Source organism: Crinia signifera, chromosome 1 (assembly GCF_055691185.1).
Source record: "Crinia signifera chromosome 1, ASM5569118v1, whole genome shotgun sequence".
Taxonomy (NCBI): Eukaryota; Metazoa; Chordata; class Amphibia; order Anura; family Myobatrachidae; genus Crinia; species Crinia signifera.
Genome location: NC_139217.1, coordinates 205,572,078 through 205,589,331, shown reverse-complemented (window position 1 = coordinate 205,589,331; position 17,254 = coordinate 205,572,078). Strand labels below are relative to the sequence as shown.

At 44.7% G+C, this 17,254-nt stretch overlaps 1 protein-coding gene across 1 annotated transcript in view; it reads left to right on the top strand.

Annotated features, from left to right (window-relative positions):
- ATP8B3 (ATPase phospholipid transporting 8B3) overlaps positions 1-17,254 on the top strand; it is a 203,536-nt gene that overhangs the window by 29,382 nt on the left and 156,900 nt on the right. The window contains exons 4-6 of the mRNA XM_083177190.1: positions 6,528-6,626; positions 9,492-9,553; positions 14,900-14,972. Coding sequence (XP_083033316.1) covers positions 6,528-6,626; positions 9,492-9,553; positions 14,900-14,972 — 234 coding nt within the window. The remainder of the gene's footprint in view (positions 1-6,527; positions 6,627-9,491; positions 9,554-14,899; positions 14,973-17,254) is intronic.

The window sequence follows — 17,254 nt, the reverse complement described above, 5'->3', positions numbered from 1 at the left end:
GAACTGATGTGTACTCCCACATCATCACCGGCAGCCGACGTTCATCTGCTGGTATTACCAGCAAACTGAATGGCTTTCCATATTGTCCTGCTATCCACAGCGGCAAAAAAATGATGAGCAGGGGCGGTTTTCAGCCCAGTGATTTCAGCGATCACCGATGTGCATACACGCTGGGCAAAAAACACCTTAAGAACCCTGCACTATGGAGGTAATTCTGGTTGATTACTTCGCATGCCAATTTGCACGCAGTGCATTTTTTTTCTCAGTATGCATGTGCATCATCTGCACTGCGCATGTGCAGGTTTGATCACCCGTACACGCTCGCACCCTTGCGAACAGAAATATGCTTGCAAACGATCTCTACCAATGTAGGCATGACATGGATGTTTCTGTGGGCACAGCCTTGAAAGAGGGCAGAAATGGGCATAAACTGGGGCGTAGACAATGGTGTTGCCCACAAATGCTGGGTGGTGGCTTCGCAGCACTGTGCGAACAATCGCAGTGCTCGAGCTCTAATTCATTTGCAAGAAAAAAGTGGCTCACAAGGCAGCAGCTTAGCGGACCAACGTTCGCAACACCAATCAACAAGCACAATTGCTCAAAAACATACCTAGGGTGACATTTAATAGAATGCGATTTTTTTTTTTTTTTTTTTTTTTAATATATTTTATTGGGTTTTCAACACAGGATAAAGAAACAAAAGTCAAACAGATGACCGATGAAAATTAAGCGGAACATGACAGAATCATGGTATCGATACAGTATATACAGCAGTCCTATTTGACAGTGTCATATACAAATAGCTTTACTGTAAATCAATAGGAATAGTAGAGTGGAAATCCTACAAGATATAATTATATCTAATGCAGAAGAAAATAGAGATAACATAAAATAAAACTACTATCTGAAAATAAAAGAGCTGTATAAGGGGACGACGGGCAGACAAGGGAGGGGGGGGGACAAACATAAGGGAGGCAGTATAGGGGGGGTATATAGTGAAAGATCAAGGGCAGTAATTCTGGTGTAACTGGAGTAAAGTACAAATAAAACATAGCATGATTAATCTGTCAGGAATGTCAATTACCAGTCGCTATCCGACGCAGAAAGCTCCAGGAGGTATTTTCAAACAGTCTCATGATGTGATCTTAAGATTGGGTATCAAGGGTATTAATAAAGTACTCCCATTTTTTATAGAATTTCTCTACCCCTGCCTCAACGTCTGGGATCGTAGAGCGTCTATCGCAATATAAGATTTGGATCATTTTCTGTTTGACCTCTGTAAGGGAGAGAGCCGACCGGGTAGTCCAATGTATAAGGATGGTTTTCTTGGCAACTGTGATTATCGTGGCCAGAAGTCGAATTTTATATTGTTTATTCTGTTTGTCGGGGCCTAAGTTCCAATTTTTGAAGTTCCCACAGATGCATGCCAGTGGATCTGTGGTCAGGTGAAGGGAGAGCATGGAGTTAATAAATTGAGTGACTTTGTTCCAGAATTTCCGTATTTTCCCACAACCCCAGATGCAGTGAAAGAAATCTGCGTGCGAGAGTGTGCATTTGACACAGGCACCTGTCTCTGAATTTGTCATGTGTTTCCTCTGAGCAGGGGAGATATATGCCCTGTGGATCGTTCTGATATGAACTTCTTGTAAATAAGAGGAGTGTAGGTATTTAAGGGTAGTGTCGTATTGGGACAGAAGGTCAGGTAACAATGAGATGCTGGGGGTATCTGTGGACCATTTCTGTAAAGTTGTAGACCAACTGGAAGACGCTAGAATGCGATTTTTTTGCGTTTTCAAAATCGCATTTTTGGCGCGAATTCGCATATTTAATGAGTTGCGTATTCCAGAAAGAAAAATGCGATTAAGTGCGATAATGGGCTATTTTTAGGCATCAAAATGTGCGAATTTTAGGCATGAAAATGTGCGATTTTGTGTTTATAATTTTATTTTATTTTTTAAACGGTGTGAGGTCCCCCTACCTGAGCATAACCAGTCCCAGGCTCATTGAGCCGGACCTGGTTACAAAAATACGGGGGACAAAAAGCATAGGGGTCCCCCGTATTTCTGAAACCAGCCCCGGACTCTTGGACCGGTCCTGGTTCCAAAAATACGGGGGACAAAAAATCTGGGGGTCCCCCGTATTTTGAAACCAGCACCGGGCTCCAACAGCCCGCAATGTCATGCCGCAGCCGGGAGACACTTTTTATATAAGGTCCCCTGGCCGAAATATGAGCACTGTGGCTGGTCAGCCTTTACGGGGTACCTGGAGGAGTGGGGACCCCCCCCCAATAAAGGGGTCCCCCCCAGGCTTCACCCGTCCAGGGCTGAAGCCCAGGGCTGTCACCGGCGTCCATGGCCAGTGGACGCCGGCCTGATAGTGTTAAATCTCACATAAGTAGCATTGCTTTATGCAGGAGAACTACAAGTGCCAGCAGACCTCCTCCACATGCTGGGACTTGGAGAACCACAAGTCCCAGCATGCAGGGCATTAATGTGCCTGCTGGGACTTGTAGTCCACCTGTAAAAAGAATGTTAAAAGAAAAAACACACCCCCAGAAAATTATAACTTTATTTTACACACATACAGTACACACACCTCACTTTTGCACCAATATACTTACCAATCCAGGATCCAGCGCTGGCTCCCTGCTCCACAGCCGGCTCACCCCACATTTTTGCATCTCATTAAATGTCACGCATAGTTTCTCTCATTAACCAATTAACTAACCACATCTACTCAATGCAGGCCCACGGTAAGCACACTATTACACTTTAAACATTTCTTCCTTTCATGCTTCACATCTAATATACTGTATATGTATGTGCTGATATGTAACATCTTCATAACATTCACTTTAAAAACTGTTGCAGTCTGCATGTGGACACTATCATTTAGAAACATGACTTCTAAAACACTATAATGACTGACAATCATTGTGACAAACTTCTTACATTTGTAGGAGACATACTGTATTCTTAAATTTAATTGTGGAAGTAATACATAAAAAACACATTAATCATCCATGTAATAAAGCTTCCTTGCTAATGGACAGTAATTTAGTTAATTAATTCAAATAAACACACTGAAATGAGGCAAATCATGTAATTAACTAATAGGTTGAGAATGAGTTGGCTGCGTGCATATGGTTGGAGTTGCGAATGAATTCACCCACAGAGGATGTTAGCACGCACAGTGCCTGATCTTGTGGACAAGGCAATGTGCTTGTGAGCACGCAAGTGTGCTTGTAGACTGTGGCCACTCCCATTTGAATACCGTTGCGAACACTCATGTTCGCATGTGATGTGGGCGTTGCTTCACAGACTGTGTGCGTGCGATTGCTGTTCGCACAGGTGCGAGCGAATGTGCATGCAAAATAATCAACCTGAATAAGGTCCTATGTTCGTAAAATCTAGTACGTGATTTCTTTGTTGCAGGTTACTGCACATTTGATATTCATATTTAGGGGTGTTATTCAGACCTGATTGCTGGGCTGCGAAATCGCAGGCTGGCCAATTATCGAACGACTGCACATGCATACAGAATGTACCGCACAAGCACAAGGGCAACCATCGGAAAAACATCTGATCGTAATCTGATCGCAAGGTGATTGACAGGAAGCTGACGTTTGTGGGGTGGTAACCAGCTCTTTTTGTGAGTGTCCGGAAAATCACAGGAGCTACCAAGCATTTTCCAATGGCCACACACTGGAAAAATCATTCAGTGGTGAGTGATTGGCCAATGAATTTGCATGCGAGTTATCCTATGCAAAACTTGGCACATCAATTGCTTAATCGTTTGTCCCCTCCTGAGGAGCTGCCGAGGAAATCAGGTCCAACTTGTCCTCAGGACAAGTCAGACTAATGTATGTGGGCCTTTAAGTGGGGCATTAATTGTATGGGGCATTTTTGTGTGTGTGGGACATAAAATGGTGTCAACGACATACATGTGTGTTGTATATGTGGCATTACGGTGTGTGGCATATTGTGTAAGGGGCATTACGGTGTGTGACATATTGTGTGTGGCATAATGTGGTGTGTTGCATAATGTGTAAGGAAAAAATATGTACAGTATACTGGCAATCAGGACTGCTATCAGAAATTGTGGGGTCCAGGACTGACCAATTAGGCAGGGTCCACTCCGTTTCTCAAATCATTGGCAATGCCTGTGTCTGCAGCACTGGCCGCACTACTCAATCTCTACATTGCTTTAAGGGAAATGTGAACTTTGTTTATGACAAATTAGACTTTATTATCTCCAGTCCTGGGCCCCCTTCCTGTCCTGCTGGCAATTGCCAAGTTAGGACTTATAACTTAATAATGCAAAATGCTGTGCCTAGGGTCGGCCTGACAATTTAATATGGCACTAGGTCCATGAAGGTGAGTGGCCTTGCCTCTGCCTACCTCTCTCCTCCAACAGTCTAGTCCAAACCATCTCCTCTTGCAGACTAAACCTGACCCGGGTGTGTTATGGTGGTCCGACAATCGGGATCCCAATGGTCAGTATTTCCCCAACATTGGAATCCGGACCGACAGGGGGGCGAGCGCAAAGAAGCACCCTTGTGGGCTCGATGGCTCCCTGGGTGATTATCACTCTCCATTTTAGCACTTTTTGAAGCTTGATACATCTGGCCCCTAGTCCCTACACTACACAGATACAGGGCCAGATGCACTAAGCTTCAAAAGTGATTAAATGGAGAGTGATAAACAACCAACCAATTAGCTCCTGCCTGACATTTTTCAAACATAGAATGTGACATGGCAAGTAAGAGCTGATTGGTTTGTTGTTTATCACTCTCCATTTTATCACTTTTAAAGCTTATGGGCCCCATACATCAGCAATTAATTGTGACAATCCTCCGTTCTGGAGATGATTGCCACAATTAATCTTTAATGTGTTTGCTCCCCCTTTTGGCAATCCCAATCAAAAATGAATAGGGATCGCCAATCGATTGCTGAATCAAATTTTTAAACATGTTTAAAAATCTGGTTTTATTGGAGTTTCATTTTTGTATGTGTGGGCATTCTAACCATTTATCTGGGCAAGAAAATAACTGGATCTGAGAAACAATTAATTGTGATTGCTGATGTATGGGGGCCATTACTGCCTCTGGCCCACAGTGTGTAAACTAATATATATGCTGAAAGCTACCACTGGGGGCATGCATCCTTATGGGAGCGCAGGGGGCCAAAATGGCCCCCGGAGCAGGATAAGGGGGTGGGGCGCTAGGCACCCTGCAGGTCAACGGCGGGAAACCTGGGTTCGGGGGGATGGGGGGGGGGAGGCAGCAGCCAGGGTAGCCGGTCCCCTTCTTGTCACCTAGCCAGTGAGAAGGAACAGGTTTAATTAAGGGGGGAGTGAGCAGCAGCAGGAACAAAAGCAGAGAGCAAGGGGGCTGAGCTCACTCATCACCCAGCTAGGACAGAGACACCCACCGACCCAGCCCAGTTGTTTGGGTAAAAGCCGGGGAAAGGCACTTGACAGGTGTCAGGTTGTAAATCTTGTATTGGACATGTTTAAAAATGTTGTAGTTGTCACGTCAAAATGTTGTGTTTCAAAAAAAAAATATATATATATATAAATAAATAAATAAATATAATAATAATAAAAAAAAAGAATACAAAATTAAGAAAAAAAAAAGGAAATATATATATAATATATATATATATATATATATATATATATATATATATATATATATATATATATATATATATATATATATATATATATAATGTTTGCATACTTGTTGTATTATGTTGCATAGGAAGGCTATATTGGCTATGAGTGTAATTGTAACGTTGGCTTGGGTTGTCATTGTCATCACGGTGTATAAGATGCTTGAATAAGAATGTTGTCACAGTATTGCGGGAAGGGAGCGGTGCACAAGGCAGGAAATGTAGGGGAGTTACAGAATGCCTCGCATACTCACCATTAGGCGGCCGCACGCCTGGTTCCAGCATTAATACGGCAGGGGCCATACGGGTTGCGTGCCAGGTAGGGTGAGGTGCGGATGGTAGCTGATCCCATAATGGTAAGGGGCGTGTTCACGTGAGTCACATGACGGTGGCTGGCACGGCCCATAGCGTGTAAGGGGCGTGTTCACGTGAGTCACATGGTGGTGACTGGCACGGTCCATAGCGTGTAAGGGGCGTGTTCACGTGAGTCACATGGTGGTGACTGGCACGGCCCAGGCGGTACCAACTTGGTAGGGGGCGTGGTCGCGTACCCACGGCGGTGGAACGGACACGTCCCAGGGGTACCACATTAGCAGGAACAGAGCGCACCGCTCCCCTTTTCTATCCCTTGCCCTGCAAAAGTGTTTGGTTATGATTATGGATTTGTGAAATAAAGCTGTGACCATTTTAATTGCCACAAACTATGTCGTCATGTTTCCATTATTTCGTTGACCAGAGCGGGGTGCCGGTAAGTCGCCCTCTCCCGCCTTATAGTTGAATGGTACATAAAAATAACATGAATAATGCTTACTACAACTAGTAATGCACCTTGTTGTCATGTACTATTTTCAGACTGTTCCTGCAATTTCTACCCTACCATGGTTTGCAATAATGATGCCCTTGCTCTCACTTCTCATTATACGAGGCATTAAAGACCTGCGTGATGATATTGTAAGTACTGTGTATTTAAACAATGTAAGATATAATTCTGCCATAAGAAGATAAATGGTCTTGTGACTTAGCTGACAACTCCCTACACCTAACGCTAATATTTACCATGAACACCTAGAAAATGGTTGTCCTACCCTGAATCTGAACAGCATGATCCATTTCCAGTTTGACCACACGTTTTAGACCATTTCCAGAATACGTTCGGGTCTGTAATAACATCCATCTTCTGACTGTGAGATCCAATGATTGCAAATGCATACCTCCCAAATTTTAAAGTTGGGAGGTCGGGACGTTCCCGAAAAGGGGGCGTGGCCTCAAGAAAAGGGGCGTGGCCTCACGGGGTGACGCGAACTCCGGCCACGCCCCGTTTTCGCCGCTCGTCGGCGCTGAATAGACGCTGTGCGCATGCGCATAGCGTCTATTCTCGGCAAGCTGGGGGGGCTCCCAACTGTCGCCCCCACCGCGGGACAATGGCGGCCCCGGGCGGGACGCGGGAACGTCCCCGAATATCGGGACTTTCCCGCGGAAATCGTGACAGTTGGGAGGTATGGCAATTGGATTATTTCTGAGCATCACACGCAGTTTGGTAAGACATATTAGGGGAAATCCTATAATGATCTTTGGGTCCGAATTTGGCCCCGTTCCGATGCACGTATTTATGCATGTGCAGACCCCGGTACCGAATGGCTTTAGCGAGTTGCACACTCACCGGGGGCGCAAACGGGGCTTGAGCAGAGGAATGGTGGACCAATGCCTGCCAGGGGTGGGCGGCTAACATCACATGACATCAGCTCCCGCCCCCTCTTCAGCAGACTCCGACAGAAATAATACAAATTGGTCAAAAGGTAATGTGTACTGGGCACATAGATTGTGTTAAAAAACCCTCCTGCAAGCTAAAGTAGGGGTGAAAAACAACGTTCCTATCTCACGGGGAACGTTCCTCTTCTCTGCCTTAAATGATCATACACAATATTCCACTGCGTACTCGTGTCTGGATCTCTCAAATCGATCAGATAATTGACCCTTCACCAAACTTCAAGGAAGAAAAGGTACCATACACCCCTTAAATGGGATTGGCCAGTAGCGCACGCAGGGGGGGTTTCTGAGTACCCAGAAACCCCCCCCCCCCAGGAGTTTAAGGGCCCTCAGCTGAAAGCTGAGGGTCCCCTCTTTCCATGGGGGTAAGAATTGCAAAAATCGGTCCTTGGGAACCGGAGATATCTGACTTCAAAGCAGTGGTCCCCATCCAAGCCTGTTAATTGTTATTCCCAGTCAGATATTTCAGGTTCTGTCTGACATAGAGTTTTTTTAATGGTATATTCCAAAAGCTGTGACTCTTCCCCTTTGAGGGACACTAGTAGCTTGTCTCTACTGTTCCCAGAACCAGAGATATTAGCCTTCCAGCAGCTGGTTACTGCTCCAGCTCCACACACCTGGTATGTAGTTTTATATATACATATTTAAATATAATACCCCCTATCACCTGCAGGACATCAAATCTTCCTCCACCCCTACCGCTGGAGGATCGGTAGGGGCCCCAATACTTTGCTATGCCCAGGGGTCATACACTGCTGTTGACGCCCCTGTATATATGTATATATATATATTATTATTTATATACATTTGGTTTATCTATAATACTTTAACTGACCAGGCATATACTGGGTCACCTAAGTGTCCATCTCCGTGCTTTGCTCCGCCCCTTTGGAAACCCCCTTCTGAAAATCCTGCGTTTGCCACTGTTGGCATCTCCTCTTCTCAGAATAGATGCTTTTTCAGACACACTGATTGTTCCAGATGCCGACAGAAATAATGGTCGTAGACCATCAAATGCTTTCTCTCCCCTTTGGCAGCATGCGAGGGGATGTGTTTGCGTACATCCCCTCGCATATTACTGATGGGATTCGAGTGGGTGGCGTTTCATGGCTCGCTAAGCAGCGAACAACTGCTGCTTAGTGAGCCTTACTGAATCAGGCCCTTTGTGCGACAGTCTGTTGATATTGTCAGCATAATAAAAAGCAGCATCTTGAAGAAGATGTAGGGATTAATTGCATGATTTAAGCAGAGACACGATTAGTGTACAGTAAAATGAGGTTCTATTTAAATAAAAAAGATGACAAAGATGCATTATGCAACATTACATTAACATCAGTGGATTATTAATGCTCTCTCTCATTAATCCCGTATTTAATATAATTGTATTACTGTATATTACTTAACTATCTTTCTAGCCTCGTACTCAAACTCCCTCGTACTTTCATATGGGAGTTCGATGGTAAAGATCTGCGCATGCGCACAAGCAAATACTTGCATGTGCCGGTCTACATTGCGTGGCGCCATCAGTAATTTGCATAGTCTCCGAGGCACTCGCACCGGGGGGGGGGGGGGCGCGCAGGAGACGGGCAGGGGGCGTTCTAATGCGAATGTTCTGCGTTTCCTGGGCATATCCACGAAAATGCTGGGTGCGCCCTGGAAAATGCTGGGCGTCCACTTCCAAATGGGTGCGGCCTCCTCCAAACAGGAGGCGGCTGATGTCGCTGGATGACAGCTGCCCAACCTGTTCTCGGAGCAGGGTGCCGCTAATCTAAGTCCTAGTGATTTAGATTAGCGGGCGCTACAGATATCGGCAGGTGGAGTTACATGGCTTACAAAGCAACAAACTACCGCTGCTTTGCGAGCCAACCAGAATCAGGCCCTTAGTAGCCAACCAGCTCCTAACTGCCATGTGTTTAAAAAATGATAGTCAGAGCTGATCGGTTGGTACTTAAGCTCTCTCCCCCAATCTGTATATGCAAACTTGAAAGTTTGTTAATTCAAATTTGGGTTTAGATATTTAGTTGGCATAACTTGTATAATAATTTACAGGCACAACACAGGAGTGACAATGCCATAAATAACAGACCATGTGAAATACTCAAGGATAAAAGGTTAGTATGTTTTTGTTTGTTCTATTTCAAATCTGGTGCCTATTTATCAAGACCTTTTTACTTTCATCATGTGGAAAGTGCAGTTTTACTGGTACAGTCTGCATTATAGACAAGGCATGCTCTCCATAGTCTATGATAGCCTTTAGAATTGTGTCTGCTGTTTCAAGGATGCCAGTTCACCTACCTACTGTGGAAGACACAGATATGGAGACAGCTTACACTCATACTGGAATCCCTGTGTGAATTCCATCCAATGTACATTGAATAGCATAGATGTGCTCTGTATTGTATAGAGTGTCTGATCTTACCTGTTGTAGGCCTGCAGCACCCCAGTAAACCTGAGGCCTGAGTGAAAGGCTGCCTAGCAGTAGAAGTGATTTCTCCCTACCAACTGCAGTCCAGGTAAGCAGTTCCAGGAGAAGGAGTCTTCTCTCCATGGGGGTTATTCTAGTTCACTCTTTCTGACAAATTCCTTTTTAGATGGACAAAACCATGTGCACTGCAGGGAGGCAGATGTAACTTGTGCAGATATAATTAGATTTAGGTGGGGTTTTACTTCAAAGTGAGATCTATATTGCAGTGTAAAAATAAAGCAGTCAATATTTACCCTGCACAGAATCAAACTAACTCACCCAAATCTAATTCTCTCTGCACATTTTACATTTGCCCCCCTGCAGTGCACATGGTTTTGTCCATCTAAGAAGGATTTTGTCAGAACGACTGAACTAGAATAAGGCCCCATGAGACCGTTATTCAAGACTGCAATTAGTAGTGAGTACCATACAATGCAGAAAGCATTCTTTGATCTCCGCACAATACACAGAGCATCAAAATGACTTCCATACAATCAATTGGCCATCATGTGTTAAGGTGCCCATACATGTACCAATTACCCAGTACTTTTTGTGCTAAAATAGCATTGTTGTGCATATGTTGTGCATGGGATGCGATGCTATTTTAGCACAAAAAGTACTGGGTAATTGGTACGTGTATGGGCACCTTAAGTGTTTGCCATACAATACAGATAACATCCTAAAGGTTGACAATACAGAGAGAATTCTAGTGATTGCTATACACAATCAAAGGTGGATCCTATTTACCAGCATGGTCTGGTGACAGTCTTAATTGTGAGCATGCATTGGATCACAATGTTCTGGATATTGTACAATCAGAAGAATGCTCTCTGTATTGTATGGAGGATACATTATGCATTGGTTAGTCAGCACTCCCCTTTTCTGTGTTTGGTATGATAGTCCTTTAATATTCTTTCTGTATCGGTTGTAAATAGAATGTTCTTTGTATTGTATGTAATTATAGGTCTCCCATGTTCTTAATAAGCTGTTGTAAACATAGTTGTGGATAAAAACAATCTGATAATAGATGCCATCCCTGTATAGCTTTCCTCAAACTATTAAACAATTGTATTATTTAATTAATTTAATGAAGGCTCTGACTGTGTCATCAACCATATTAGACACATACTGGGCTTACATCATCTACAGGCTTAGCAAGATCTATTGTAGCTGTATTTTATACTTACAGTATTTGCTATTAGCTCATTGGTGTCCTCTTTGACTTCCATTAACATAACAGTTGTCTGTTTGTGTATATACAAATATACACTTGCACAATAAACTAAAGATGGGTTTGGCACAGTGGAGAGACCAGTTCACATCTCTTTGCACATAACAACTTAACATTGCATTTAAGTGTAAGGAGTTGTAGAAACCTGGCACTCATGATACAGTACGTACATACCTCATAAAGATATATTTTCCATGAAGTATAATGAGGGGTTATGGTATAAGAGATTGACAATGTTTAGGTCCACAGTCACTAGGTCGACCACTAATGTTCGAGAGTGTCTATGTCGACACCGGATGCATGTTGGTCGACAGTCATTAGGTTGACACCACTAGGTCGACATGGGTCTAGGTTGACATGGTACAAGGTCAACAGGTCATTATGTCGACACAAACATTAGATCAACATGGTCTAGGTGGACAGTCAAAAGGTCAACATGGGGTTTTTCACTGTCTTTTGAGCCGACATGTGCCGACAGGCGGTATTTCATGACCTACAGATGTAGCGGGTCTCATCGTTGCCACCTAGGGCGTGGTGGAAGAATAAAATAGTGTGCCGAGCGTAGCAAGGCACCATGCCCAAAGCATGGGGAGCGCAGCAGTGAACTTTATCCTGTGTCCATGTCGACTGTGTCCCAATTTGGGTCAAAAACAGTGAAAAACACCATGTTGACCTTTTGACTGTCGACCTAAACCGTGTTGACCTAATGCTTGTGTCGAACTAATGACCTGTTGACTTAGTGCATGTCGACCTAGACCCATGTCGACCTAGTGGTGTCGACCTAATGACTGTTGACCAACTTATGGTCAACCGTATGACCCACACCTTGTACTGGTCGACATACAATAGGTCGACATTGGCAGAAGGTCGACACAAACCTAAGGTAGACATGGGCATGGTCGACATCCATTCTCACTCTATGCTATGCCTACTTGGACAGAAAAGTATGAACCAAGTAAGTCTACACCAAAAAAAACTTGTAAAATGCATGTTGACCTTGTGGGTGTCGACCAAGCCCTTTTAGACCTTAAGCTTGTGTTGACCTTCTGTCAATGCCGACCTATGGTTTTTAGACCATTTCAAGGTGTCAACCTAGTCACCGTAAACCATTAGTGGTCAACCTAGAAACTGTCGACCTAGACATTGTCGACCCAGGCACTGCAAACCTAATGAGGATGTGTAATTATAAAGTGAAAATGTATTTGTGTCCAATTCCCAAAAATGTCTTAGGGTCTTATTCATGGTAGCAAGGAAACTGAGTCGGGTATGGCGCTGTGGAATCCTTGTGGCACCATAAGTCAGAAACACCTTTATCTTGCCTGTGGCTCCCTACCTTTGATTTACCTGAATTTGTTTGACTGAAGTAAAATTGTAGGCTGGGCTATACTATATTACTATATTATACTATATTACAGCACAGATATAAGAACCTAAAGGCTCCCATACATTCAGGGCAGGTGATGTGGGGGGGGGGGGGGTCAAAGGGGACACCTGTACCGGACCCAAGCTTGTGAGGGGCCCCTAAGTTCTGATGGCTGTAAGCATAGCTGCGGCAGTTCAGTGCCTAGAAATGGTTTATAAAGGCACCCACCTGGATTCCTGTAAGGGTACTTACCCAGACACCCCTCCAGTATTAGTGATTATTAATTGTCTTTTGTAATAATAAAAAAACACATTCAATATGCAGTATACTAAAAATATTCTGCTCAAAGGGACGTGGTTAGGGGGGCCCCAGAGATATCAGTGTACCGGGCCCCAAGATTTCTGTTGCCGGCCCTGCATACATTGCAGCGACTTTTATCCTCATAGAAGTTGTCTTTTGCATGCTATATATCGCATGCAATTCCAGCCAAGCCGGCTTAGCTCAGAAGCAATCCAAGAGATTGCTTCTGCAGCAGGGGTGACTCGGAGGGTCTGGTGTGATGCGCATGGGACCATGCATTGCATTGGACCCATGTTCAGTCAACTGCCATTTGGGATATTTTCCTGTGATTGAGTGGTTCAATCATAGGAAAATAACCCAATTTGCAGGCCCTAAGGGTCTTGTATTATGTAAAATGTGAAGCAAAATAAAAGCAAATAGTGAATGTTTTATGTACAAAGTATTTCTTATTTGTATTAAAGGTGTGTCCTCTGCAGATGGGGCATTTCATGAGCTAAGGGCATGGGATTTGGACAAAGGGCTTCCTCGCTGTGTTACACGCTAGCCAGATACTTGTGCTGATATTAACTTCAAATTTGCGAGCTGCCCCAATACTTTCTCCAGTCTGATTGATACAGTAGATCTGCAATGTCTAGATCACGGGTGGCCACGCCTGACCTCAAGATTTACCAACAGTTCCTGTATTTCACGCAACCTGTGGATAGTAGGAATGTTTGAAAATGTGACAGTTAGTAATGACTGCAGCTGTGCATTGGCTAGGTGATTTCGAGGACCGGTTTGGCCACTTCTGGTCTAGATAGACAGTCAATAGGTCTACCCCAAAAGGTCGACATGCCATAGGTCAGCAGGGTCAAAAAGTCCACTGGGTCAAAGGGTCGACATGAAAAACTTAAATGAATAGGTCGACATGAGTTTTTCATGATCCAAATCAGCAAAGAGGGAGGATATAATACTGAGAGTAGCCAGACACCGAGCCTGAAGCATAACAAGTGAAGCGAGCCATGCAAGGGTAGGTTTAACACTAATTGGAGGCACATGTAGAAAGTTCGACATTGACACCGGAAAAAAAACTTGCATTTAACGATAAACTAGGAATCAAACAAAATACTGAAGAAAGCAAATAATGTATTTGAAAAAGAAAACATCAAATATTCTTTGTGTTACTATAGATGAAATGTACTAAGCTTGAAAAGTGATACAATGGAGAGTGATAAACCACCAGCCAATCGGCTCCTAACTGCTATGATTAGACATAAATAGAGGGCCCATTCAAGCTTTCTCAGCACCCTAGGTAACACTTCAGTCTACTGACCTACACCTCCCCAACCCAAACACCAATACCCACTTTCTAGTCTTGCATGCGATAGTGTGGAGCAGTGGCGTAAGTTCATCCCAGTTGCCCGGAGGCAAGATAAGTATTGCCCCCCCCCCCCAAATACCAATTAGTAAAGTGTCTGTCTCCAGTAAAGTCATGGGATCTAATACAGGGTGTGACACTTGCAAAATTATGTTAGGGAGAGGGAGTCAGACACATTAGTTAAATCAACTGCTTTCAATTAACTGATTCAAACTTGAAGGGGAGGAGAGGTGCCCCCTTGGAAGCAGGAGCCCGGTGGAAGATGACTCCATTGCCTCCCAGAGTTCTGCCACTGGTGTGGAGCTGGCATCTTATAAGAACAAATGCAGGCTGCACTAAATGCAACAAGATGTCGGAGACTTCCTTAAATTTGTGAAAGGCAGACTCAGGGCCGCCCCCTGGATCTCAGCGCAATTTTGCAGCTGCCTAAGGCTGGTCAAGCTGGCAATGTATGATTACAGCAAGGGGAGCAAATTCCTACTACAATCTTTACCTACAATAGCCCTCAATAAGTAGAGAGGCAGCATGTATGATTACAGAGTTGCGACTTGCAAAGATCAATACTTTTGATAGCAAATTTTGCTGTAAAGAGCATTGCCCTTCTGAGAAAATAAACCCCTTTAATGCTGCCCAATGCACTTTATGATTCTGTTTAATCGTTTAACATATACAGAATTGAGGAATCTTGTAGTAAGAACTTTCTTAGACTTCTTTTATATATTCTACTATTTTATACCTGTAGTTTCTCTTGGGAGAAGTGGAAAGACATTCAGGTTGGAGACATAATTCGGCTACAAAAGGAACAATTTGTACCTGTGAGTGATATTATTTTATATACTGTTAAAATTCTTCTTATTATATTAGTTGCTTCTGTAGACCTTAAGCTTGTGTTGACCTTCTGTCAATGCCAACCTATGGTTTTTAGACTATTTCAAGGTGTCAACCTAGTCACCGTAAACCATTAGTGGTCAACCTAGAAACTGTCGACCTAGACATTGTCGACCCAGGCACTGCAAACCTAATGAGGATGTGTCATTATAAAGTGAAAATGTATTTGTGTCCAATTCCCAAAAATTTCTTAGGGTCTTATTCATGGTAGCAAGGAAACTGAGTCGGATATGGCGCTGTGGAATCCTTGTGGCACCATAAGTCAGAAACACCTTTATCTTGCCTGTGGCTCCCTACCTTTGACTTACCTGAATTTGTTTGACTGAAGTAAAATTGTAGGCTGGGCTATACTATATTACTATACTATATTACAGCACAGATATAAGAACCTAAAGGCCCCCATACATTCAGGGCAGGTGATGTGGGGGGGGGGGTCAAAGGGGACACCTGTACCGGACCCAAGCTTGGGCCCGTTCAAGCTTTCTCAGCACCCTAGGTACAACTTCAGTCTACTGACCTACACCCCCCCAACCCAAACACCAATACCCACTTTCTAGTCTTGCATGCGATAGTGTGGAGCAGTGGCGTAAGTTCCCAAGATAAGTATCCCAAGATAAGTATTGCCCCCCCCCAAATACCAATCAGTAAAGTGTCTGTCTCCAGTAAAGTCATGGGATCTAATACAGGGTGTGACACTTGCAAAATTATGTTAGGGAGGGGAGTCAGACACATTAGTTAAATCAACTGCTTTCAATTAACCTCAAACTTGAAGGGGAGGAGAGGTGCCCCCTTGGAAGTAGGAGCCAGGCCTCTTAGTCAACCAGAGGAGGATTTTGGGGGAAATTTACTAAGATGTGTATTCTACTTCACATGTGATGTTGCTATGGACAACCAATCAGATCCTGTCTACTATCTTCTAGAGGGTGCTAAATAAATAAGAAGTAGATTCTGATTGGTTGCCCATAGCAACATCACATGTGACGTACTGTAGAATACACATTTTAGTAAATTTCCCCCTAAGGCTCTGGAGGGCCCAGGGTACTTAAGACTGGGGCCCTAAGGTCTAAAATGAAAAATCATAATACAAATAAATATATATTCTACACACAAACACATATAGCTGCACCTCTCCGTCCCCACCCCTCCATCTCCCTGTCCCCACAACAGCACCTCTCTGTCTCCATCATCCTCTCTGTCCCCTCATCACTGCTGCACCTCTCCATCTCCCCATCATCCCTACATCTGTCCATCCCCCCATCACCTCTACACCTCGTCCCTGTAACTGCTGCACCTCTCCGCCCCCCTACACTTGTCCATCCCCCATAATCTCTACACCTCTCCCCCTCGAAACCAATGACACTTTACGTTCACACTCTTGCAACTCTCTGCCCCTACCCCAGCACCTCTCCATCTCCCCTGTCATCTCTCCATCCCTCTGTCACTGCTGCACCTCTCTATCCCCTCGTCAGTGCTGCACCTCTCCACCCCTGTCAACGCTACAGCCCCTCCGCCCCCCCCCCCCCTGGAACTGCTGCGCTTTTATGTCCCCTCATCACCGCTGCACCTCTCGCCCCATCACTGCTACACCCCTCTGTTCCTGGTAACTGCTGCACCCCTCTGTCCCCCTGCATCTCTCCATTGCCCTGTCATCCTTGACCTCCCACCATCACCCTCTCTGTCCCCCCTACACCTCTCCATCCCCTCGCCACTCCTGCAATTTTCACTGTGCCCGTCTCTCCGTTCCCATGTCCTGCACCTCTCTGTACCCACCCCTGCATCTTGCCGCCCCCTCCGTCATGCTCTCCATCCCCCCTACACCTCTCCGTCCCTCCATCACCGCTGCACCTCTCTGTAATCACCCCTGCATCTCGCCGTCTCCCCATCATGCTCTCCCTCCCCCCTACACCTCTCTGTCCCTCCATCACCGCTGCACCTTTCCATTGCCCCATCACTGCTGCACCTCTCCATCCATTCGTCACCCCTACACCTCTGTATGGTACAATGGTATTCCAATAATAATAAAATCTAAATCATAAAAAAAAATCCACAAACCTGCAGGGCCACCGCTGGGCAGATGGCATGTAGTGTCAGGGTGATAGCAGGGCCTCGACCAGGTGGGTGGCAGTTGATGGGCGGGCAGGCAGCAGAGCGATGGCAGGGCTACCACCAGGTGGGCAGCAGATGATCAGCGGGCGGCAGGGCCACAGCT